The sequence below is a fragment of the Daldinia childiae genome, assembly GCF_008694065.1.
Source record: "Daldinia childiae strain JS-1345 chromosome Unknown Scaffold9, whole genome shotgun sequence".
In the NCBI taxonomy this organism is placed as follows: domain Eukaryota; kingdom Fungi; phylum Ascomycota; class Sordariomycetes; order Xylariales; family Hypoxylaceae; genus Daldinia; species Daldinia childiae.
This window is the reverse complement of record NW_022984650.1, coordinates 1,456,708-1,483,371: the sequence shown is the minus strand read 5'-3', so window position 1 is coordinate 1,483,371 and position 26,664 is coordinate 1,456,708. Positions and strand designations below refer to the sequence as shown.

The following is a 26,664-nucleotide window of genomic DNA, read 5'->3' as shown; positions in this document are numbered from 1 at the left end:
AACCAGCCACGAGGTTCTATCACTTAAACTAATACAGGGAAAGGTAAACATTTCATCTTTCCCATCATACGACCCGTCGAATCCATTGCCGATTAGCCGGAGGAGGAACACGATCGTCATCCTGGAGGGATTAGGTATTGGGGGAGCGTGGGATCGCAGACGAATGTTTATCTCTACGCGCGGCGCTACAATATGACGGTTGCTAGTCGTCGCATAACACGCCGTCGCCAACCATGTTCTCCTCGCTGAAGAGCTTCACTTCTCACATCAACTCCAACTATTCCATTTCGCAAACCATAACCTCCACAGCCGGCCCGTGGAAGATATACGATGCGAAGAAGAAATCTACAGGCAAGACGTATTCCGTCTTTGTCTTCGAGAGGAAGTCGCTAGAGTCTCATGGAGGCTCGCTCGGCCGGTCGGGTGCGGCCGCCTTTAAGCGCTCCGTAGACGAGGTGGTGGAGCGCCTAAAGAAAGAAGCTTCGTCGCTTGCTAGACTACGCCATCCAAGTGTCCTGGAATTAGTCGAGCCCGTAGAAGAAACTAGAGGTGGTCTTCAGTTCGTTACCGAGCCGGTAACCACGTCATTAGCAAGCCTCTTACAAGAGAAAGATGATCAGGAGAAAGTGGGCGGCGTCGGGGGCCGGTCGAGCCGATATGTCACTGAAGACTCGGGCGGCACAAGACGGAGGCGGGATCTAGAAATCGACGAGCTTGAGATACAGAAGGGGTTGCTTCAAATCAGCAAGGCTTTAGAGTTCCTGCACGAGAATGCAGGACTTGTTCATGCCAATCTCACCCCGGATGCTGTGCTAATCAATTCTAAGGTCAGTTTAGACACTTTCCATTGGCTGTGAGGATAGCCTTTCAAAACTTGTCTCGGTCCCTCTGACCGAAGTTATCGTCGTGCCTGCTATGAACCATACAACAATTCCCAGGAGATACCTTGCTAACGAGATGATAGTCCGATTGGAAAGTCAGTGGGCTTGCTTTCTGTAGCCCACCGGAGGGCTCATCAAAGCCTACTTCAGTTCAGCCCATCAGCCTCTCGGAGACTCTCAACTTAGATCCTAGGCTACCACGGCACGTTCAGATCAATCTTGATTATACTTCGCCTGATTTTGTCCTCGATAATAATCTCACCACATCAGCTGACATGTTCTCATTGGGGCTTCTATGTGTCGCATTATACAATTCACCTCATCGATCTCCCATAGAAAGTAATGGGAGTATATCTGCATATAAGAGATTGTTCACATCGTCTTCGACGGTTCCGTCATCCGGTAATGGCTTCCTGTCTAAAAGACCGTTACCAAGGGACCTTTCGGCCCACGTACTACCCCGATTGATTACACGGCGTCCCGCACAGCGCATGACAGCACGAGAATTTCAAGAGAGCGAATATTTTGACAACATCCTCGTTTCCACGGTTCGATTCCTCGATGATTTCCCGGCTAAAACTCCAAATGAGAAGGCTCAATTCATGAGAGGTCTCAATAAAGTTCTGCCATCCTTCCCCAAGTCGGTTATGGAGAAGAAAGTACTACCAGCACTGTTAGAAGAACTGAAAGATAAGGACTTGTTGTCTCTCATCCTTCAGAATGTCTTCAAGATTATGGATCTGTTGCCATCGTCGAGGCGAGCGTTCTCGGAGAAGATACGGCCAAGGATTAAAGAGATATTCGTTGTCAACGCTAAACAGTTACAAGAGAAGGATCCAACTAGGGACGCTGGATTGATGGTTGTTTTGGAAAATCTTAACCAGATTGCTGGGAACTCTTCTGGTAAAGAGTTTAAAGACGGTAAGCCTGCCTTTCCTTTATCAATTGTCGTAGTCGGCCGACATAAGCCGATATTCGCCATCCAATTGCTGCTTACGTTGTTACATATCACGGTTCAATATCCACGCAGCGTTGTGTGATGAGTATGGAATACCTTCACATGATTGAGGAAAGCGAGGTTTTGAGATAACTCCGGTGTTACTTACGCGAACATATTAGAGTCGTACATTTAGTCTCAAGCTAACAATGTTACCTAGATGTCCTGCCGATTGTTTTAGTAGCTATCGAGTCCCCGACGCCTTCACTCGTCGATGCTGCTCTACGTGGTCTCCCGGTCATATTACCGGTTTTAGACTTTAGTACTATTAAGAATGAGTTGTTCCCTATCGTCGCTGCTGTCTTCAGCAAAACCAGCAGCTTGGCCATCAAGGTCCGTGGATGTCGAGCTTTCGTCATTCTTTGCGGCGGCACCAACGAATCATCGTCAGCGGACGATGGACTTGACGGGATAAGCCCCGAGAAGAAAAAGACGTCTTCATCCAGTGCTCTAGACAAGTACACAATGCAAGAAAAGATCATTCCGCTCATCAAAGCCATTAAAACCAAAGAGCCTGCAGTTATGATGGCTGCGCTAGATGTACTACGAGTTGTGGGCGACAACGCGGATGCCGATTTCGTAGCCATGGACATCTTACCCATCTTGTGGAGCATGAGCTTAGGGCCTTTGTTAAACCTCAAGCAATTTCGGTCTTTCATGGACTTGATCAAGTCGCTTTCGAGAAAAGTTGAAGAAGAGCAAATGAAGAAGTTACAGGAGCTTTCCGTCGTGAACGGAGGAAGGGCAGTGACTCCTACCGATGATTTCATAGGATTTGGGGGTGTTAGTGGAATAACGTTTGATTCAACGAACGGGGCCACGGAAGATGATTTCGAGCGGCTAGTGAAAGGAAAATCTGGACCGAGCACGAGTACGAATGACACGATGGATGCAGGTTGGGACGCGACCCCAGCGGCAGCAACGGTTATCTCACCACCGATCAAATCACCGCAATTTTCTTGGTCGACACCAAGTCCTACCTCTAGTGTTGGTACCGGACCCGGTCACTTCGGACCTCCCAAATCCCAACCTTCTTTCCGAACAGTTACACCGGATCTTAATTCATTTGGCACTCTAACCCCTTCATCTACCCAATATTCTCAGCCTTTGCAGCCTTCTATGGGCAATGCAACCAAGACCACGTCAACTATACCCCAGAACCCTCCCACTACATTCAACTGGTCCACCTCGACAACAGCGACAGCTAATCCTTGGGCTTCAAACTCATCTAATCCCATATCTCCGTCTGCTTCGTCTTTCGGCAATGTAACCACGGGGATATCAAATTTGAACCTTGGTCAACCAAGGCCGACTACGAGCCAATCATCTTCATTCTCTCTTCCTCCGCCGCCGTCTAGTGGAGGCAGTACGCCCTCAGGTTTCAGCTTACCTCCGCCACCAGGAGGTCCTCAGAGGCAGAGCTCGACACTATCATCATTCGCCCAACCGTCTAGTGGTCTCGGAAGCTTATCTCATCAACCAGCAGGAAACATGAACAGTATGATGAACTCGGGGTTAGGAGGAATGAACAGAAGTACGAACAGCATGAGCAGCATGATGGGTACCATGAAACCTATGGCACCAAGCCAATCTACCCCGCAGCCACAACAGCAGCAGCAGCAACCCCAAGGGTCAGGCTTGGATAAGTATGAGAGTTTAATATAGGCACAAGAGGAGGAAATGTAATTCATACCACCCGCGCTACTAGTAAGAGCGCTCTACGTTTTATATTAGGTTGGTCATCTATGTAGCATTCGGACTAGAATGCAAATCCCGTAATTAGATATGTTGGCGCGGATACCCAGATAATTGATCTCTTTCAAAGGCGTCCAATGCAGTCTTATGCGAATGTGATTAGTAGCGGCTTTCGAAGACTGGATATAAGAATCATAGTAATGTCGTTCCGAGATATCGTTATGTAAATCGTCTTACTCGTAGTATTATTTATGGACTACGGTATCTAGTTAACGGTTTATGCTCTTGGGATATGGCTACTAATACCTAGTAGTCATGACCTTGCCATTGATATAAACTGAGCGAAATATTAGACAATAGCCAGCTAGTTTTATGAGTCGCCCTAGCCCTAATATACAGACCCCTTCAGGGGAATTTCTACGCTAAGTACCCTATAAGCCTACAATAAAGATCATTTATAACTAAAACTGAACGCTTCTCATCCCACCTTCGTACCTAAGTTACCACTTTGCTCCTTTCCCGTATTTAAACTCATTGGGCACATACTTATGTTATCAATAAGTAGCACCTCTATAATTCACCAGATAACTTATTAGCACTGTCGTTGTTAACTTAACGAAGGTAGATATTATTGGGGTTATTAGAGAGTACTATTTACTTAGCACACGAGATCTGTTGATTTATCTTTACTTCTACGTTGTCAGGGACTCATGGCCTTTGAATGAGAGATTTGGCTTTCTAGTGTCGGCCACTTCAGCTCTTCTCTAAGAATTTTAGAACAAGTAGTTATATAACATTTCTTTTAGTATAAGTTACAGAAATAATACTCCTCGCCAGCTAAAAAAGACAGTGATGCTAGAATCTCTTTCGGAGCGCTTGATATCCTTACCGAAGTCGAGATACGTCTGTCTACCTAGGTAGTTACCAGCTGTTGCCTACCAAGGCAGTCGTAGTATATTTGAAAGGAAAGCCACCCTGCAAATTCCGTCTAGGTGAACTACAAGCCTTAGAGAGGATCAAGTTATCATAACAGTAGCGTAGGTTATAGGAGAAAAGGGAGCATAACTACCCAGTTTAAAATGACATGCTCAGCTATACGAGCCGGTCAGATTAGCATAGGTAGCATGGCAAAAGGCTTGCAGCACGCTCCGCTATATGCGATGCATCCCCACTCCTTACGGAAGTTCCACGCGGGTATTAATTACATACATACATACTACAGTATGGATATCACTCTCTCTCCTCTCATATTTCTTACTCTCCCGGAAGAGTTCTAATACTGGCCTTCCCCCCTTCTCCCGGGCCGAGAGCTATGCGGGACTTAGTCGTTCAAGACAACTAGGTACTTATGCAGGTAGCCCATACAAACAAAGATAGAAACTACCTAACTTGCCTACATAACATAACCTATCCAACTTTAGTTAAATAAAGAGCGGTCTAATTTATGTATTCAATGTTTTAGGAGAGGTATACAGCAAGGGAGCAAGTAAGTTGAACCTATCGAGTACCTAGCGACTAAATCAAGAACGTGTTGAGACTGGGTGTGTTGATGTTGCAGATCCACGACAGGCCATGTTTCAGCAACTCCCACGGGCAAACTGGTAAATTGGAGAAGACGGCCGTGCTAGCAAGCGGCGGTGACGTGGCTTGGTTTACTCGTATGCAATTACAGCGACACCGCAGCGCCAATGTCTAGGAGCAAAAAAAAAGAAAAAAGAAAAAAGAAGAAGGAAAGGTGGCTTGGTCTAGTTAGAGACTTTAGACTCAACATGGTTGAAAGGCCCTGTTTGAGACAATTTGCGTCGAATGATGGGAATAGACTATAGTAATAGTTCAGTCATTTGGTAGTCATAGTTGAGATATTGCTCGGTAATACCTATTACTTGATAATATGAGCACATCCATCACATCTCACCTTGCACCAGCATATACGTATATACGTATGTCAGTCAGTCAGTCAGTCAGTACGTTGATACCGTATTGTATATATGTGTATCATGGTGGATTTTTATTAGAAGTCATCGCAATGATATGGACGCACTTAGCTAACCGATTACCTGTCTACCTCATTTCTAATAGATTAAGACCCCTTGTTGTCAACAGGTAAACCCCTCTGCAGACTTGACCTATCACGTAGTTTCTCACCTACTTCCCCCCCTTGTCAAAGGTAACAAGGTAACATACCGTGAAATTGTAGCGTCCGTGAAGAGAAAAAAAAAACGCCATCTTCTCAATAGCGAAATTGCACAATTAACTTCGACCGCGCCGAGGTATAAACTCGATAGTACACACACACATGCCTCTCCCGGACGATCTGCATAATGCCGTGAGACCGAAAATCGGAATGCGTTATGCCATCTTCCCTCGTCGTCTACCTGCATTTACTACTCTATTTCGCGAAGGGGGTTCTAGCATAAATTATGCTCGGTATCGTCTGCCAAGTACGCACGGAAAGTGGATATTGGCATTGCAAGTTGAGCGATAGAAATTTCGGAAATGAAATTCATTTTAAAAAACAAGACATTGAAAAATGTCAAAAAAGAGAGAGAAAAACAAAAAGCCCAGAAACGCCTTGCTGTGAAAGAATAAATGCCGTCCCCGGGATATGCCACCCTTGTACCGCGATTATGATCAGTGATCAGTGATCAGTGGAATTAGTTGACGTCAAATAGTTAGTCGTAATTATAGTTATGAAGGCGAGTGAATCGCTTCATAGTCTCGAAGACGCCATGTCATGGCTCTGGTTTCGGTTTTAGTTTTGGTTCTTGTTTTGGTGAATTTTCCGGCTTAACCACCGTAAAAACATGTCGACTCTTGTAGCCCTCTTCTAGCTTGACGTCGATCTTTTGATCAGGATTCAACATAGGGTGGCTAAGACTCCAACCCGCGCGACGGCACAGTTCTGCAACGATAACGTCGCAGTCGCCGAGAAGGTCGATATCGAAATTAATATGACTAACGGGCGTGCGCGAGATGTATATCTGTGGGATATGCGGCGGTAGGTAAGGCACAACTTCAGAGACAGGCGCAACTTTGAGCGAGGTGCCAATTACGATGACTAGATCGACGCGGTCACGGTCGTGCTTAACTAACCGTTGGCTGAACTCATCCGGTAGCTCCTCGCCAAAGAAAGTGATGTCTGGTTTCATGACGCCAGCGGCAGGGATATCGTATTGGCCATCGTCGTCGTCGTCATCATCCGTGCTCTTACGCCGAGTCTTCTTGCCAGTGGATTTGTTATAAGAGCGCTTGCGCTTCATCGAGCCGTTAGTTCGGAGCGCAGTAATGCATTTGATGCATCGCGGTATATTGCCAGCCTTGATGTCGGCAAAGAGGGTATCACCTTGGACTTTGTAACCACATTTTTGACAAGTAGCAGTTGCAAATGAACCGTGACACTGGACAAGCTTGTCTGGTCTAATACCCGCATTTGCTTCGATGTTATCGATATTTTGCGAGTAATTCGTTAGAAGCTTGCCTTCATCCTGAAGTTTAGCGATAAAAGCGTGGGTTGGCGAATACAATCCCTTAGTCTCGGGAAGAATGTCCTTTGCCACCGAGTAAAAGATGGTCGGGTCTTCTCGGAAGATATCTATGTTAAAGACTTCTTGAGGGTCGCTAATCCCTAAACCGAGTTTCTCAAGTTGCGAGTAGAGACCAGTTTCTTTTGAGCGAAAATCGGGAATTCCGAGCGAAGTAGAAATTCCAGCTCCGGTCAAGACGACGATGTTTCGCGATGCTTTTAGCAAAGCCACAGCGTCGTCAATTGTGTTATACGTGGGAAGCTTGGCACGCTTAACCAACTCACGCGTCATGGCCAAAGTAAGTAGTCCGAAGTAGGCATGATCTGGAAGTCCATCAAGGAATGCGGGTGGTCGTATTCCAAAGGCCGTTAATAATTTCTTGACTGTAATTGTGCCAGAGTCAACGGTCTGTTTGCAAAACTCCTGAGGACCAACAGCTCGTAACTGTTGGCGATACTGCACAGCCTGTTCCGGCGTGACAGCGTCAACTATAAGGCCACGTTAGAATAAATTGTAAAACAGCGGAAAGAGTTAACTAATAAGAGAAAGTAAAAATCAGGGGAAAGTAAAGTAAATATGTAATTACCATCGTTAGTGAACTTATCCTCAGAGATATCTTCGATGACATCTTCAAAAAGCGACTCTGTCTCCCATGAATCGCTAAGGTCGTTGATTCGCTCCTCGAGTTCGTTGCGTGCATGGCCATGCGGTCTCACATTAAGATGGCCGACGACTTGGTCATCCGTAACTTCAACTCGTACTTTAGGAGGTTCCGACTCCTTCACGGGCCAATTCTTACGAGGTCGGCCGACAGGACGCTTTGCCTTCATCGCGTTTGATATAGTTGCTGTTGGGATAAGTGGGGTTGAGTGATGAGATAGAATAAAATAAAATAAAATAGCAACTAAAAGCGAGAAATAGTCAATTGCGTATGATGACCGAATGGGCAGATCGGAATCTGGATCTGTCTAATGAGTCGGTTTAATAAAATTAGGCGGGCCTAATTGATCGACTGCCTAGTAATTAATCAATCAACAAGAATTTTGCGCGGTTGAATGACGAAGTGAATTGGTTCCGTAAAATCTCTTTGAGGAGGGGAGGAATAAGAAGTAAAAATAAAAATAAAAATTATTAGCGGGAAGGGATGAAGTAAAAGAGAAAGAAGAAACAAGACAAGTTTAACCCTGGAGGAAATATGGTTTGAGAAACTACATATCCTAGCCAGATAGGTACCGGGGATGGTCAACGCGTCTTGTGTGTATTATGTGTTGTGTATATTGTGTGGTGTTATTTGAGAATTCGGGTCAGAGGGGGGGAATTAGAACAGGTTGCAGTGGCAGTGGCAGCTGTAGTAGTAGTAGTAATAGTAATAATAAATTACCTACATACCAAAAGCGTAGGTAACAACACTATGATTCATGAAGGATTGGGCGCTTCTTAGAATTTCCGAATTTCGTAAGGGGAACTACTTGTACTTGGTACGAACTTAACGAATTTATTACAAGAAGAAAAAAAAGACCCGCATAAGTTAAATCTCGACGTAGTAGTTTTTGAGGAACTTAATTCCCTCTTATAATTATTAATGCGGGTTGGGTTAGGTTGGTTAGGTGAGGTAAGAAGTAGAAAGTTAGGTAAGAAAATAAAAAATTAAAGGGAAAGATGCGACAAGGAGATAGGATAGGATAAGATAGATTAGGTTAGGTAGTCACCATGCGTAAGAAAGAGAAGGAGGGAAAAATCGATGAGTTTGCAACTTCAAGAATGATAAAAGTCAAGTACTAAGCGAAGATGCTGATAGGCTACAAGGGACAGTGTGCCACCCATATTAATTATAAGAGTATGATAGGGGGGGCCATCTCTCACTCCGGTCTAGAGCCCTTTTTCCCTTTTTTTAATTCTATTCTATATTTTACTATGTTTTCGGGTATGTATCTATCTTTCTTCCATCTACTTAATTCTTGCTAAGGTTGTTTGCCGCATTTCCCATACTATCCATTTATGTCCACAATGTCGAGGCTTGTTTGCCCTATCCCCTCGGCGACTAGTCATCCATGATTACTATGTACTATCATCCAAACACCTTTTTGATAACCTTGGTAGACGGATTGTATATCCATCCTATCAAACTACTGCTCATAATTCCAAAAAGAACGCTTTAAGAGTCATATCTTATCTTAGTCACTTAGAAACTGAGAAACATAGGCGCTATATTCATCCGATTCATTCCTACGGCCCGGGAAAGATGGGGGAACATCTATGTATGGGGAAACGTTTATTTACCATTTACCATTAGCCATTGACCATTGACCATTGCCCAAATAATTCCAAGTCCTTCGATGAAAGCCCGAGGTATGCCAAGACTCTTTAAGTTCCCGCAACTCCGGATAACTCTCATCTATTAATACCGATTCCCGCCTATTATATAATTCAAATTGCGCTCCGTGTTCCAATCATAAAATAAGATATATATATATATTTTCTATTAAACTAACCATGCTACGAATATTGCTGATTGCTCTGAAATAGTTATGTCGCTTGTAAGTTTCCATGTTACTACGAAGAGGGTTCTAGACCTTACCAGTTTAAAAAATAAAATAAAAAAACCCCGCGATGAAGCGTCACAGATGCAAATCTAATTACCGCTAGTATAACTCTTGTTACTAGTACTCTATCGCAATCTATCGCGATCCATCACGCACAATTATTCTGCTTCTGCCTTGAAAAATCCATCTGACTTTGCCAAGAAATTGTTGTTACCGGCTGCACTTCACGCTTACCAAAAATACCAACACTCCAAGTTTCTACGAGTTGCCTAATTGGGAAATATATTCAACTGGGCGTAATGTGAGGCAATCTCGAGAAGAGGTAATTCCTTAAGCGCAAAAATAAAATCAAAAATAAAATATAGGTAAATAATATAATAAATATAACGATAGAGGAACAAACGAACGCCACGTGGTAAAGGAATCAGCAGATATGCTACCCCACAATCTCAATTTACCTCAAGAAGCTAGTCGTGAACATACCATCCCATCCCATCCCATCCATCGGCTTGAACCTAACCAGGATAATTCTATCTAACTAATAAGACTGATAGTTGCCATCCAAACGCCAACAACCAAGTACCCAAGTAATCCGCAACGAGCGGGAGAATTCATCACCTCGAATTCATTTTCGCTTAACGTGATTCCGAACAGAAAATTCCATCCTAACCGTTGGTATCATTACATTGTCTCCTTTTAAAGTCTTCAAAGTCTAAAAGTTCACAAACCGTGATACCGTCATGATCTAGGTATCCTCATCTCGACCCAAGGCCTGACTCAGTCTGACACCACTAAGAGAGGGAAAAATCCATGGTTGGTGCCTAATCCTGGTTCGCAACTTTGATTGTCATTTGAAAATATCACCTTGTTTTCAACTCCCCCTGCCTGGATTAGCTGATAGTCAGTCAGTTAATACAATACATACATACGTGTATTCGCTATCACGCTTGATTAAATGTAACAGGGACGTACCTAAGTAAATACAAATCTTTGTTGCAGAAACGAACGGAACGAATAATAATATAACTACCTCCACAGATAGAGATCATAACTTGGAAATTAATTGTCAGTTAAATACGATCTCGTAGAGTTAACTTCCAATCTTCGTACTTTCATGCTATGCTATGCATTTATAAGAAATATCGCATACTTGAGAGTCAATCATACTACATACCTGTTACTAAATATCAAGAACAACCCCCTTTTCTTAACAGATCAACCACAGCCCATCGAATCTACTTCAACTCCAAAGGGTTACATATAATATTCCCTCTTACCACCTCCCGAGCAATTCCTCCGGACACCTAGTAACAATCGCATGATTTAGAATTACCCATCGTTACATACAAGAGCCTGCTCGCCGTCGCACAACACAGAGGCAGTGCGCAGTTCCCCCCCTTAATTGTCCAATATATTATCATATAATACATGCACGTTTCGCCCTATTGGCACCTAGGACATCCGTATTCTCCGAAACCCCATATTTGCCTCTCTCTCTCCAGTATCATAACAGGACAGGACATTCTTCAAACCTGACCCCCCTAGTTACCTACTGCCTTCTCTTCTCTTCAGCTAGGTATAGGATAGACTCACAAAGACACAGTACCATGCGTTTGTGCTAAGGCAACCCGGATCGAATTCCGTACGGCGACCAACGAGCTTGGAATCGCCCGTGACAGCTGCGTCGTGATTCATGCCGTGCGACGGTAGCACATGCGCATCTAAAGATCCCCTCCCCTCTCCCTGATTCTCCAGTAACGAAAAAAAAAAATACTGCAAGCGCATTTACCAGAGCCAAACCAACTATCACAGCACCAAACTATTCATGACCAGGTAATGGGTTATCACAAGAACCTATTAAATCGACTTGAGCCAAGGAGGCTCAATCAAAGTCTTCTAAACAGAAAAAAAAAAGGACACCTACCTTAGATACCTTATATTAAAATATCCATTTCCCAGGTAAAACATCCCTATAAGACCCAACTCAGTAAATCAACAAGCGTCCCTAACCTAACCTAACCTACAACCGCAACTCCTCTCTTATTAAAAAAGCCTCCCCCCTCGTCTGCCATTCTCGTAAGTACCCAACATCCTGCAACACACAACGACGTCCCACGCCAACTCCGAGCGAATAAACTCCGCCTAAACGCAGGCCACCGAAATTTGGCCCCCACCGTAGTAGTTATCAGCTAGAGGACAGGACAGGAGAGAAGGCAACTCGGTGTAAAAAGGCCTACATACCTTACATACCACGCTTGCGTAGCTTTCGCTTACCTGCTTGACAGCCTGCCTGGGACGAGGCTGGGGGGCTTCCTGCTTGGCATTCCGCACAGGTAAAGAATGCTCTAGATACTATACTGTACTATATTATGTTAGATATAGGCGAGTGAATAGAGGATAGGTGGAAAGATCTTCTATCATATGCCTACCTACATAGGGCTCGTCGAAAGTAAGTAGTATGCGGACCAACGTACGTCTATACGCCCGTACGTCCGTATTGATAGCTCTACAACCCCCAGCTCTGTCCTACGAGGTTCTCGATGTAAACAATAGTTATTAGCTTCAGGATGTCTACTCAAGTCGCATTTAAGTATTACTTTAACCAGTTATCATTATTAAACACCTATAATTCATCTCCATATAATCTCTGCCACGTAAAATAGGTCTCCGTTTACTACTTCTCATCCCCACTTCGCTGTACGACGTTTTGATATCTATGGACTCAATCCTATGGCTAACCAACACACAAAGAAACACGCTCTACCAATCGCACTGACACCAAACGCCGACGTTTGTCTATAGTATTTAATATTTGTATTCCTGGCCTAGAAGCCCAATACTGCACCGGGTATGTCAACGTGAAGGTGCCAAACTCATTTCCAATACCCTTTTACCCTAGCACCATCATTCTAATACCCTCAACTATAATATCCACACCCTCCGTCTTGGTAGCACAAACCAGGAATCGCGAACCACGAATTACAAATTTCCGCGAGAGATGCTTGATGGCGGCTGTGGTTCGCCGCGGCCGTACTCGACACGGGAACCCAGTAGATAGTCTTGCTCCGTAGGCCCTGTCGGGATTGTGCATGGCTGGAATAGTAGACCGAACCAATAACCCTGGGTTGACTTTAGCCGCGGGACGTAGATTAATATTATATACGAGTTGTATTCTAAATACTTTCACTCGTTTTCTGTGTGCATGTTCTCGCTATCTCCAGATATCATAGTATCAGGCGAGATTGACATAAGGTGATCTAAGCCAAAACTTCGTTCATGCCGCCTAAGAAATAGATTTTTGTTTTTGGGGTGGTTGTGGGACGCTGAGCCGAGGTACACTGGAAGGACCGGAATCTTCGATCGACATCGGTTCCTCTGTTAGGACAGGTGCTGGCTCTAGTTCGCCGTGTTCGCGATTAGATAGTGGTGAAGGTGTCGGACGGGTTGGTGGGAAATCGCGATCTCCAGTCCTCTCTATCGGCGACCACCCAGCTGCTACACTGCCAGCAATGATGCCTGCCATAACCGTAGGGGCTCCTAGTGCCGAGTTTGATCGTGATCTTATCGACCTGGAACGCTTTCTGGAATCTGGAGTAGGTGCTGGGGAGGGAGAGCTGAAACTGTCTTCGCGCGTTGGGGTTTGCGGTGCTTTCACCGAATTCGATCGAGAATGGGACGGGCTCCTTGTCTTCGAGATGAAATTGTCTCGGGTTTGTCTGACGGCAAATTTCAAATTGTTCAGGCGTCCACCCTTGAGCTTCTTCAGGAATGCAAGCTCGTCTCTAACATCTGCAAGAACCTCTGGATACTCCTCGAAGCGCTCCTCGTCTGAAACTGTTAATCCAGGGATACCGCGCTTCTTCTTGAGAACCTCGGGAACACATTTGCTGATCAGCTCATCTGGAATAAGACGAAGGACCATTCCAATAGGAATGGAAATGACACCGAGGACGATTGCGCATGCCCATTGAGGACCCGTCTGTGTTGGATCGGACCCAGAAATACTAAAGGGGGCTCCACCAACAAAGATGATAAGGACTTGAGCGCCAGACACAGCAACATTGATAATAATAAAATACCAATTCTGTGTCAGGCCTTCGAAAATGTTGAAGTGGTTGTCCAAGCGACGATTGCTATCATATTATTAGCATAGTTCACAAGTTTGAATCGCACGCGTTTGTACTTACTTCCATTGGTTAAAGATTTGCATCCATACGAAGGTGTTGAAAACGAGGGTATCGCGTTGTGGGAATTTCCAATCGCCTTCTGGGACTATACCAATAGTGATCGCGCCGTAGTAAAGTATGAAAGTAATTGCCAACTGATAAATAGCCTGGCCGAGAATCATTTTCCACATTGTTACCGAAATAATACTGGCACCTCGTCGTTCTGGTTTTCGGTCCAAGCAACTGTCTTGAGGAGGGTCAGTAGCAAGAGCAAGCGCTGCGAGAGTATCCATGATCAGGTTGACCCAGAGAAGCTGAACTGCTGTAAGCACAGAGCCCTCGTCGCTGCTGGAGACAGCTGTGACGAATGTCAATACAACGGCGGTAACGTTAACGGTGAGTTGGAACTGGAGGAAACGCTTGACAGCATCGTTTACAGCTCGACCCCATTTCAAGGCCTTCACGATACTGTTAAAATTATCATCCATAAGAATGATAGCAGATGCCTCCTTTGCCACTTCCGTACCAGCAATGCCCATGGAAAACCCGACGTCCGCAAGCTTTAGAGCGGGCGCGTCGTTCGTACCATCACCAGTGACGGCAACGGTTTCACCAAGATCTTTGAGACGACGCACAAGGATGCGCTTATCTTCGGGGCTAGAGCGCGCAAGTACACGGAGGCGCGGGATGATCTCATTTTGTTGGTATTTGCTTAGATTCCGGAATTCTGGTCCTTCCATCACCAACCCATCTGGCTGCAATATGCCGCACTCCTTCGCGATAGCCTCAGCCGTAAGTTTGTTGTCACCGGTGACCATGCGAACAATCACGCCAGCCCTTTGGCATTGCTTAACCGCTTCGGGAACACCGTCACGGAGAGGATCCTGGATGCCGACCATACCAATGAATGTCATGTTCTTGAAAATATCCTCGAATATTACCTCGTTCTGTTCACCCTCGGCGCGTTTGGCACCTCGTGGAGGCCATCTCTCAAAATCGCGGTAAACAATTCCGATAGTTCGCAGAGACCTGGACGCATAATCTTCAATAAGAGACTTGACAGTTTCCACGTCGTCCATAGTGATGGGGGCATTTGATGTGTCCTGGGTAGGGTTACGAAGAATGGCCGAACATTTCTTAAGCACGATTTCAGATGCTCCTTTGACGTATAAACGAGCGCTGCCGTTCTCAAGCTGCACGACGACACCCATACACTTTCGACCAGAATCAAATGGAATAAGCTGCAGCGTCTTCGCGTTCGATCGCTCTTCACTTACCGGGCCCATACCAAGATAGGCCTTAGCATATTCCAGTAGCGCAGTCTCTGTTTTGGACCCGATGAAAGATTTCACGCCGTCTAGCTCGCCTTCGAAAGCTGTCGAGTTTAGTGAGATTGATTTTAGCAGAATCTCTTGAGCTCCATTGCAGAGAGCGCTAGCAAATTCCTTCTCGGATAGCTCCTCTCCTTTCTCAGATGCTCCGCTTCCGAATCGATGAGACGTTCCGATAGTCCCAGCAACAACCGTCATCTTGTTTTGAGTTAAAGTACCAGTCTTGTCGGAGCAGATTGTTGTCGCATTTCCCATGACCTCGCAGGCTTTCAGGTGACGCACTAAGTTGTTGTCCTTGATCATACGATTTGTAGCAAAGGCCAGCGCTAACGTGACAGCAAGAGGCAATCCCTCTGGCACTGCAACGACGATAATAGTAACCACGACGATAAAAATCTCGATGAATTGTTGGCCCTTCTGGGACGGTGTCAAGCTATCGTCTGACGGGACGCGGACCAGGAACAAGATGAATAATACAATGAACAAGAGCAGACCGGCAGCGCCTCCAAGCTTCGCAATGTATTCAGCAATAACGTTGAGCTTGGACTGAAGGGGTGTTATCTCGGGATCCTCATTTAGGGACATCATCGTTTTGCCGTAACTCGAGTAGATACCTGTAGACGTAGCCAGAAAAGTTCCTACGCCTTCCATCACTCTGCCACCAGACTGAATGAAAGGATCCAGCTTCCTCGTATCTTCTCCGTTCTCGATAGCGGCAAACACATCATCGGCCGGCCTTTTGCGTATGATATCAGACTCACCAGTTGCTTGCGATTCATCGCACTTGACATTAAAGCCTTGAATGAGGATGCCATCCACAGGAATAAGATCGCCAGGGTCCAAGTGAACGACGTCGCCAGCTAGGAGATCGAAGATGGATATTTCGACAGTTTTACCTGACCTGACGACTTTGACAAGTCGGTCCTGCTTTTTCCGGTTTAATTTCGCGAATTGCCTTTCCTTTTGCCAATCGTTCAAAGATCCAACCAGTACCACAATAACAATAGCCACAATGATAGCTACGCCTTCGATCCATTCGACAGATGGTTGTCCATCCTCGTGCTCAGCGCCAAATGTCTGGTACAGACCGACGGCAAGTGATACTACGGCGGCGACGGAAAGCAGAATTAAAACCTTGTCGTTGTAAGTGATCCATACCAATTGCAAAAAGCTCTTGCCTTTCTTCTCGGGGATTCTGTTATCTCCATAAACTCGCTTTCTGTCGATGAACTGCTCTTCGGATCCATGTCTCCGGCCGGTATCTGAGCGAACGATCGGTGTTTGCGGACTTTCCAAGCCTTCATTAGCCAACTTAGACGATGAACGGCTTGTCGCCTCTTCGAACGAGATTTTGCCTTCCAGATGCTTTTCGTCGGGGCTTAATCCGGTATCACGATTAGTGCGAAGCCCCTTTTCTATCCCAATAAGACCTCCAAGCTTGTAGAAAGCTGATAAACTTTTCGGGTTAAACATCTTAGTGAGTTGGCCAGGGCTATATGCGAAAGGGTTGTTCTCCACTTCGAAATCGGCCTCCTTGCCTTGATCCGGTTTTAAGGCATCATCATCCTTCATTATTTTTTCATTATCGAACGAGTGCTTTGATACGGCACTCTTCTCGCCCTGCCATGATGTCGTACCTGTCACCGTATCACCTTGGGAGGAACTGATTGATCGCGATCCATCTTCACTATCGACCGAATTTTGCCTCGAGCGGTGGTGATTTTCCGGAACGGAGAGGAAAGCCTGACCCTTGTCGATTCCTCTTGCAGTAACAGGACTAGAAACGTTGTGTGGGCTGGTCGGCCTACTATCCCTAGCACTATCGAATGAATGCGTCTGTCGCGCTTCCCCCCTAGAGCTCACGGTAGACGGCTGTGACGTTAAGGGAGCGGCGGTTCTTTCAGAGGATGTCCAACTCGCCGTCAACGCAGTCGGGCTTACCGAGTCGTCATGAGGAGATACAGGCGAGTGATGAGGAGCGGCGGCTGTAGGCTCGGTGTCATTTGTTGTGTCAATTGTAATAGTAGGCCTAGAGAACGAAGTTAGTATGACCAACATAAAAACGGAATAATTTGTTATGCTTCATCCGTTGAAGTTGACTTACGCTCTCGCTCTACGAGGTGTCCCCTGGGAACCGTCCTTGCTAGGTTCAGACATTTCGCGTATGTCAGCTTAAGAGTTGCGTAGAAGTCGTTAAATCCGAGCAGCCTTGCGACTGAAGGGTAAGATCTAGGTATAGGCCTCAAGGCGAGCGCACAGGCATTGGTTATCGATCGAATGCAAGATCCGCAATGCAGAAATGCTGAGGAAAGGGATTATCAAGGCAATTGACGTCCCAAGTTACAAGGGATACCGATTATTATCTATCAAATTCGTAATCTTAACGCAGGCACGGTCGGGACGTCTCCGCACAGACTGAGGCGCAGTGAAGTATCGTATGTCGTATAGCGCACGTATTCGTTTCCTGTTTACACGTCCCTTCGGCGTGTTTAGAACCGAGTGGTCGACCACACAACAGTATCTCTGGTTGAGAATCGGTAGATGCGAAACAATGGAACGTCTCTATGCTGGCTGATATTTTCAGAATCGGTGCGGGACCTGATCGTTGGCGGCCAATAATGGACAGACGAGGTTAGAGATCGAGAGGGCCGCGGCGGGTCACTCAGGAATATGGATGTATCGCAAGAATGATAGAGTTATAAACAATACGATCCGTGGTATGGAAAATGGTAGCAAATAAATGAGGCACCAAATATCTGACCGGTAGTACCTTAAGGCTTAAGGGCAGGCGAAAGTCGCAATATGCACCTATTGAAAGGTTTAAGTTTGAGGCTGAGTAGACTAGCACTTGTTTAAAGTTGCCTCTTCCTCGAAAGGAAAGAAGTAACAGCCGTCAAAGAGGAAATGCTAAGTTATTACCAAGGCAATATCCAATCCTGAGGGTGTCGAGGAGGCCAATTTTGTTTGTGACACACGGTCTTAGACCGCACCCTTCCGTACTTAGGGCCAGGTACTAAGGAGTAAGAATATTAACAAAGAAAATAAAATAGACTATTAAAACCGCGGTAGAGGAGTGACGGATTTCAACAATCCAACCTCGAAAAAAGGAGTGTGGGAAAGTTGGACAGAGGAGGGAAAGTATGTAAGTGCAAATTGAATCAATGGAGAGAGATGCACATACACTACATACATATTATCGCATAGTGTGTATAGAAAACAAGCTAGGATCTAATCAAGCTAAGGTACCAAATGCTAGGTACCTAGACAAGTGTTACGATAAACTTTCAAGGGTCTGATAGGTACATGTACCTATGTAGATACATACCTACCTCATGTAAACATCACTTAGGTTAGGTTAGGTACCTAAGGTTACAGGGCCGAAACGCGCTAATTAATAAGTCTTCTTGTGCCACGCACGCAAGTTCCCTTCAAGGTGAAGCGAAATGGTTGCACCCCGAGTCAATCGCATCCAGCCAATTACTAACTTTATTATGCTTACCCGCTAAGATATTTGACGGACTGACGGACCTAGAAGTATTAAACCTTCCGTGATCATAAAAGAAGTCGGGACAACGCCTCCTACCTAATATATAACATCATCATCAACACAGTACACCTAAGACAGGTTATTTAAAAAACCACTTAAGGTAAAATGTATTGCGCCAAGGTCCCATAGTACCAGCATCAGCATGACAAGAAACTCTTTAGCATTGTTAATTTGTCACTTGGCACAACAAAACCTGAACCGCGTGGTCGGTCTTGGTAAAGTCTTGGTAAATTACAAAAAGTCAAGAAAAAAAAGAAGGCCTGATCGTCGTGTCATACCCGCTGGTTTCTTTCGATAGATGATAAGACGTCCAGTGAAGTACGCACGATACATTCGTGGTACATATGTACATTGCATATGCAAATTGACCGTGGCACCGTGGTACCTTCGGTTATTACTCGTCACGGTAAGTCAAGGCAGCATTCGGCGAATTAGATGAATTAGAAGATGGCTTGGCAAGGAGGCTGTGCTTTTGGAGCGAAACCTCAACGATCGGACGCCCGTATTTTTTTCGGATCCATCTCGATCCAGCTAAGGTCCATTTTGTTTTGCAATACGTAAAACAACCTTTTGCCTCACTCAGGAGAAGGAGGGAGGAGGGATGGTGTCTAAGATATCATGATTTTTGAGAAATGGGAACTGGTTGGACTTAAATAGGCCATGAGGTTGAGTTGCTTCGTGTAACATAGACTAATATACACATTTTTAAGGAGACGTCACATATGTATGTAGTTATGTATAGTTTATAAGTTAGTACCTAACCACATGTAGGTTAGTTATGTAGGTAGTTACATACATATATATTAGACGTATGGATGTCGAGTTTGCAAGTTCTTACCGCATACCTAAGATGTAAGTACCTATCTAACCAACAAATACCAAAAACATCAAATATTAAACACCGCAAACATTCCTACTCTTTATCAAGTCGATTTATTCCCAGTTTTAACCCACCCCTATGTATATGACTTTCTGTTTGTCTCTTCTTTTCTGATATTCGGGCAAAGTCGCGGTCTCTACTTATGTATTAATGTCTGACCTTGGTTAGGCTTTCATACTATGTACACACTATCGCCTACCTACCTACCCCATAGACCCAACTTCCACTTACCGTACTCCATACTTGGCAATATGCCTCGTGTGTTCAGCCAAGATGTCCCAAAAGCTGCTCTTTTCAGGAACGGCATATAGTATAGTGTATATGCACTTCTCGCGGATAGTGTAGCATATAACCCGCATCGTTGTCCATTATCACCGTCCTCCGACCTAAGACTGACCAACCCGGTAAGCAATATGTCTTCGAAGTCTTAACTAGACCGGAAACAAACGTCACAGGGAATCAGCCTAGCCAGTCATATATCAGCCTCGCTATCACAGAAAAAAAGCCCAAAAACACACATCACCAATAATACTAATACTAAGGATAAGGATGCTACGTGAAAAGCAGCACATATCAACAGCAAAAGCTGCATGTTCCGTCCACGTGGGACGCTTGGAACCATCTCTCATTGGCATTGGGAAATGTGAAATGTGAAATGCCTCTTCTCATTCCTTTTTCTGACTGCGTAATAGACGAGCTAAATACTACCCTACGTCGTCTGTGTCAAAGCCTCATTTGTCCATAGGAGAGGAGGATGGGGTGGCTTGCAGTCAGCAAACGCAGGCTCTTAGTAACATCCCCTTACTTTTTTCCCCCCTTTCGTGTAACTTTCCTATAACTCACTTTTTGCTCGAAAAGCCTCAAGTTGAACACCGGGAGCAAGTCGTGCTTTCGGTCATATCCTAAGGGGGGGATTTCCCTATTCCTAAAGTAGCATTAACAACACATTTATAGCCGTACGCCGCGCGCATATACTTATTAACCAAATTCGTACATAATAAAGACTTCCCCATGTGAAAATATGGAGAATGGCCGGTGCGTATTTCGCAGCTACATATGTATCGACGCGTTCCGCCAGTCCGCGCCCCGGCCTTTTTCATTACACACTATCATGGCATTTAATGCTAATAAATTACGCCCTAGCTTACATCATGCTATCCATATACCGCATAGTAACGTCGGCTATCACGAGCGATCCTCGGGTGAAGATCGTCCTAGATCTCCGTTACATAGAGAAAGAGAAAAAAAAAAGTATCATCTCCGATCTCGACTTCATCATGTATGGGGCCATTGTCAAGGCAGATTCTCCAACATGAAATGTTCACAATAGAAACCCGTGTGTTCGGATGAAAATGTTACGATAAAAGACCGAGCATCCTAACGATCCTCTGTATCCCCCTAAGACAAGGAAGATTTGTCGGGTGTGTAGCAGTAAGCTCTACATGGGATTAACATGGGATTGTCAAGGGATTACAAGCTGTCGGTATCATAAGCATTTTTTACCGAACAATTGTTTCATTTTTTTTTCTTCTATTCAACTTTGCATTCATCCCTTTAACGTACATCACAGAAATACTAGTAGCCTTCGAAGACCCCCAATGCATAATTGCGGCTCAGCCGTAAAATTCTATATCGCTCCTCATGTCATCAACATATGATGCTCTTCGTTTCAACTTCGTAAATAATGTGGTAAAGAGATACGACAGGTACGATGGTGAATATTAAATATGTTGTCAGGGCTAAAGATCAGCCTTAACTTATGTAGATATCCCCGAGGTAAGATACATACATATATCAGGTAGGTACTTCTGTTCTTTAATTCATTATATTACACCATCTACTCGAGATAGATCGCAATATATCTCTATATAGGGAACATTCATCTTACCAATGTATGGCCGAAACTTAATATAAAATTCCTAACAACGCGGCACTAAATCTGCAAACCGGAGGCACAGCAATTTAACCTATGGGGGTTCTGGAAATACATGCAGTGTAGAGCATGCCAAGGCTGGGGTTCTATCGTCCATCATCGTCGCGAGCCATCCAGCTTCAAGAACCTCCTCCTCCCTTCGCGATATAGCACATTCATTCACTTCCATTGATATCACAGACCAACCCCAAGAAGTGTACTTTGGAACGCACTATAAAGCGCATGTGCAATAGATAAGAAGAGAGGGTCGTCATAAAACATCCAACCCGTGGGGCGGTGCTCTGCCGTACACAATCACACAAGATAACACTACCTATGTCCCGTTAGGAATCTCGAAATCTCAAATCTCCTTGGCTCTTCACCATGGCGTCGGGTTGAAAGCTGCACCTAGCCTGCCTAGCGTTAGTCAGCTCCGCGTGGCAGTGCTCGATAGTCTCGAATCAGAAGTCTCATTCCGCCATGTGTTCATTAAACTAGTTGCTTGTCTAGGTATGTATGTACCGTCTAACAACTCAAGCACTACATACATAAAATCCAGGAACAACATCCAACGAGCCATGCAATCGTCTAACCATATTAGTAAGGAAAATGTAATATAGACGTCGGGTTATTGATAAACAAGAACCTTGGTACAAGCTCCTATGGACCAAAACGGCCAAGTGTGTAGGAACAAGCAAACTTGGCTATGATACATCTTGGCTTCGTAGCCTCATAATTGCTTCTCGGCGGCAACTATGCAACATCCTAATTAAGTTGGCTTCATGCTAAGAGGGAGAGGTTGGGCCAACATATCTCACCGCTCACCCTGCTTTACGCAGAGAACATGAAATAACACGCGTTGTTGTTTCTCACTCCCTCCCCCGACTGGCCAGTTGCCACGGATTGACAGAGAAGGCAAGACTGCGTAGCCAATGTTTAACCTAGTTGCGAGAACCCATTAATAAGATTCCATAAGATCAGCAGCATAGCCACATGCATAGAAACTCCTATCTCCTTGTGCCATCCTACCGAAAGCTTTCAACGAGCAAGTCCCCCAGACAAGAAGGAACACGCCCATAGTATAGTGCCAGAGTGCTATAATTCATTCTCCATGTTCACATATAGCGTCCGTTGTGTTTAACTACCCCTTTAACTCGTACAATATATGAGCTACCCGTTTATGTGTTCCACCACATGGCGAACTGTCGTAGCACTTGCATCTCCATTGTCACCAGGCCAACACAGATCAAGCTTTTCGCATATGTGCTACACGAACGAGCATAGAGGTATGTACCGGGGAGGTACCAGGTAGTTTGTGCCACTTGGACTCGGCCGCTAGCTCAGGGTTACCGCTTCCTGTGATACTATACCCACTACGATGATACGAGAATATAGTAAGAAAAGATCTTGAAAGGTAAAGGAGCAACTTTGCTGTTAGAAAAGGAACTCCTAACCTACCTTAGACTACGAATACAGGTAAGTAGCTATAGCCTCTTTGCCTAAGTCACCCCAGCGGCCCGAGAGTGAACTTTCTAGCATCCGATATGCCTACAATGTCCCTCTTCACAACGATTATATTTAAATTCTACGTGAATGGGGTTAGATATATCGAGTAAGACGAGTACTAAACGTATGCTAACGACTATACGTACTTACCAACCGCGCCCAAATCCTACGGTAGGTTATAGAAGTATCTAGCTCACTATAACCTACTTGTATCTTCAAGTCCATAGGATAGTCAACACATGACCAACGATAAGCATATTGTTGCCAAAGACGAACACTCTATTCGTCTGTCTATCTACCATCTATACTCTCCTTTACCTCCCCAACTCAACCTTTCTAACAAGCACCAGCCGTCCTCCCTCCTCCTCGTCGCCTCCATCTGCTCCTGCACCCACCTCTAAGCCATCCCCAAATCCTAAGAACGACACCGCCGCGCACCTCAACACCTCCTCCCAGAGCCCCTGCACCAAACCCTTGAGGTCGTCGCCTGTCTGTCGGAAGTCCGGGAACGCGTTGACCTCGAGGAGCCAGGGAGTACCATCGGAATCGACCAGAAAGTCAAGGCCGAATATTTCAAACGCGTTGGCCAGCGGCCGGAAGTGCATCTGCATAGCGCGTGCCGCCGCCTCGAATGCCTCACCTGTCACCGCGCAGATCTGCGCGAACACGTCTGCCTTCTGCTGCTGCAGCAGCGGCAAGTCCCAGAACCGTCGGACTGTGCCGTCGTCGACTGACCGCTGTAGGCACGTATTGGTCAAATGGGCCTCAAGGTCGACAGGCGACGCGTTGGTGGCGGGCGCGGTGTAAGGCTTGCTCGCAAAGAGCGCTAGCATGTCCTTATACACGTAGACGTCTAATCGACCAATGCAGGCGACGTACGTACGGATGTGAAACTTGCGGTTATCGCTGGGCAATAGGAGTGGTGGGTGTATGTACGGCTGAGCCACGAAGTGACGAAGATGCGAGGTAGTAATATCGTTGCGCCTCTCGGGATCGGAATTTGAGACTGCGTCATCCCCTTGGTTCCCATTGTTTTCATCCTCATCCTCATCCTCACTATCCGGTAGGTCCTCTTCCCATTCGTCAAAGATGCCTTGTAGATCTTCCATAGTGCTAAATAATCGGATGCCTTGTCCCCTATCGCTCATACTGGGCTTGAGAATCCACCATTCAATTTCGTGGCCTAGTTCTTGCTCTGCATTCTTCTCTAGGCTTGCACGTAAGTCAAAAGCCTCAACAAGGGCATCGTCCAGAAATTCGGCATAGTCAAGCTCAAATGCCTCACTCCTTTTGACGTGTGTTTTCAACACTGAATCGGGACGCTTGGCTACCCACTGCTCAACAGTTGCTGATAAGTAGTGCTTTCGTATCAAAGCCTTACGCAGCATGTAGCTATTTACTATACATTTCTCTGCATGCGAGTCTACATAGTCCCAGTCGATAGCTTCGTAGGGTGTGATTTGCAAGACAGGACTATTGCTGTTTTCTGGTAATAGCTTGCTCAGTGGTATAGGTTCACCCTGGACCACTAAGTCGGGTGTCGAGAGTAAAGTGTATGACTCAGGAGAAAAGAACTTCTTCAGGGCAGATAGTATAAGTGGTTGGACATAGGGGTCTTCGTAGGCGATCAAGGCGTAAAAATGTTGCTTGGGTCGGTATATTAAGGTCGATGTAGACACTGCCATTCCTGAGGTATCCGATACATCCCTGGAGAAGATAACATGAGAACGGCGATCAAGGATGTACGCACATCACAAGCATTCGACATCTGTAGAATACTCGACAGCATCTTCACCATATCTCACCTCTTTTATGTGATATAGGTAGAAGATGATGAGGGTTTGTCTATCTGATGGTCCAATTATGTGGCCATGCAAGCTCCAGCTGTCTATAATGCTGCCATCCAAAACCAAATGCAATGCAGTAGGCTCAACTCACAGTTTCAACTCCTCTCCATGTAGATGTGTTGCCGTATGATAAAAATTTGCTTTCATTGGTGTTACACTGCATCATTGGTTAGACTCGGGTACAAATATGGCCATCGACGTTGTCAATATAAAGGAGATCGGATCTTAACTTACCTTGTGAACCCTTCCTTCACCGCCCATCCGTCATTCCCTGGCGGCGACTCCTCAACACTTTTATAAACATCCGCAAACTTTGGCGCCCATTTGAAATGTCTGTGCTTATACGGCGTCTGACCCGTTTCACCACCGTCGCCATTTGCTTTTGAGTCGACGCCGCTGGATGCTCCCGCTTCTTCTCCCTCTCTTATTTTCTCCTCTTCCTCTTCCTCGTCGCCAACACTCCCCTCAACCTCCTCGAAACAGACACTTGATTCACCCCAATAATTTTGTAGCATCTCCGTCCACAGCGTTTTATGTTCATCAACGCCTTCGATGAGCGGCACGTTGACTGAATATAGGTCAACACTCTTGTCTGTCGGCCACTGAGCATATAGCTTCTCGATAACGCGCACACTATGCCGGGTAGCGGCATCGATGATTGCGGGGTCGTGGTTGCGGCTGAAAAATGCGTAACTCAAAGCAATAGCTTTCCTTCTACACACGGCGGCTTCGAGTGCGCCACCTAACGTACCAGAGCTCAGTGCGAACACTGCCGTCGTATTCCTACCATAGTTGGGACCTGACACTACAAGGTCAACAGGGCCCTTTTCGCGGAAGAAATGGTACAGGCCAATCTGGGCACAACTAGCTGGTGTTCCGTCGACAAGAATCCACTCTTCTTCTTTGCTATCCTTGCTTGGACGTGTGTACACAGTCCCTTGTGCTTGAGAGGCAGCGCTAGGCAACGGGTCGAAGGTCGCAGATGGGCGGTAGTAGAGAGGCTTCACGGTCTGACCGATCATATGAGCCTTACCAATCCAGGAACGTTGAGCATGTGGTAAGCAGACAGAGACAGTATGTCCACTTTTTTGAAGCTCTCGAACTAGACTATGTACGTAAGGTGACGAGGTCGGGGATGGTGGACCGTCGTCGTTGGTCACTAATATATGCATAGTAAAGTAGGCGTATGGTTATTTTATATAAAATTATTGGGCCAATTGGAGTTGCTAAGACTACAGATGAACTGCTGCAACGTACTAGACCTTTCCAATACTAAATAATGACTGATCGAAGTGATGTGTCGATAAGTTGAATATGTAGTAGTCGGAAAGTTGGGTACGTCTATGGGGAGATGCGAAGGTGAATTTTAGGCGGGGGCGGGGCAAAGGAATTGCATCTTCATTTGTTTATACCACAAATACACTACATGACGTGATACTAAATCTTCTAGTTAGTACGACTTCCTTTACCTAAATAAAATAGTTAGGCTAGTTAGGCTAGGTAGGTACACCCATATATCTTATACTACGTATATATAGCAACTACCTCGAATTTCTCAATGGTAAGTACATGTATACTCTCTACCTAACACAATGTAGTTATACTATCTCTATGTTTTCTACAATGAATATAGTATAATTACCTAAATTTATACTCTAAAGGTTAAATACTTACTTAAACCTCCAGATAAAGGAAAGTAGGATCATAATAACTAATGTACCTAGGTTAGTCACTTAATTCACATTGCTTTAAGGCAGAATTTAGACCAAGTCATATTACCCGAATCACATTTGGTGTCTATAATAACTAGGGATATCGGCGACGTGTGTAAATTG

The 26,664-nt window shown here is 45.3% G+C and overlaps 4 protein-coding genes across 4 annotated transcripts; 1 reads left to right on the top strand and 3 right to left on the bottom strand.

Annotated features, from left to right (window-relative positions):
• Positions 1-233: 233 nt before the first annotated feature.
• GL218_07605 (Protein kinase domain-containing protein ppk32) lies at positions 234-3,543 on the top strand (the record flags this gene model as incomplete). The annotated part of the gene is made up of 3 exons (XM_033584369.1): positions 234-827; positions 965-1,802; positions 2,039-3,543. The coding sequence occupies 3 exons, from the start codon at positions 234-236 to the stop codon at positions 3,541-3,543; spliced, it is 2,937 nt and encodes a 978-aa protein (XP_033432500.1).
• Positions 3,544-6,305: 2,762 nt separating this feature from the next.
• Positions 6,306-7,927, bottom strand: GL218_07604 (NAD-dependent protein deacetylase hst1; the record flags this gene model as incomplete). Its single annotated transcript, XM_033584368.1, has 2 exons — positions 6,306-7,585; positions 7,684-7,927. 2 exons carry the CDS (start codon positions 7,925-7,927, stop codon positions 6,306-6,308), a joined length of 1,524 nt encoding a protein of 507 aa, XP_033432501.1.
• A 4,996-nt stretch (positions 7,928-12,923) lies between these two features.
• GL218_07603 (Calcium-transporting ATPase 2) lies at positions 12,924-17,294 on the bottom strand (the record flags this gene model as incomplete). The annotated part of the gene is made up of 4 exons (XM_033584367.1): positions 12,924-13,773; positions 13,828-17,009; positions 17,079-17,166; positions 17,242-17,294. The coding sequence occupies 4 exons, from the start codon at positions 17,292-17,294 to the stop codon at positions 12,924-12,926; spliced, it is 4,173 nt and encodes a 1,390-aa protein (XP_033432502.1).
• A 6,002-nt stretch (positions 17,295-23,296) lies between these two features.
• On the bottom strand, positions 23,297-26,001 carry GL218_07602 (putative tubulin-tyrosine ligase PBY1; the record flags this gene model as incomplete). The annotated part of the gene is made up of 3 exons (XM_033584366.1): positions 23,297-24,689; positions 24,921-24,986; positions 25,064-26,001. The coding sequence occupies 3 exons, from the start codon at positions 25,999-26,001 to the stop codon at positions 23,297-23,299; spliced, it is 2,397 nt and encodes a 798-aa protein (XP_033432503.1).
• Positions 26,002-26,664: the final 663 nt, after the last annotated feature.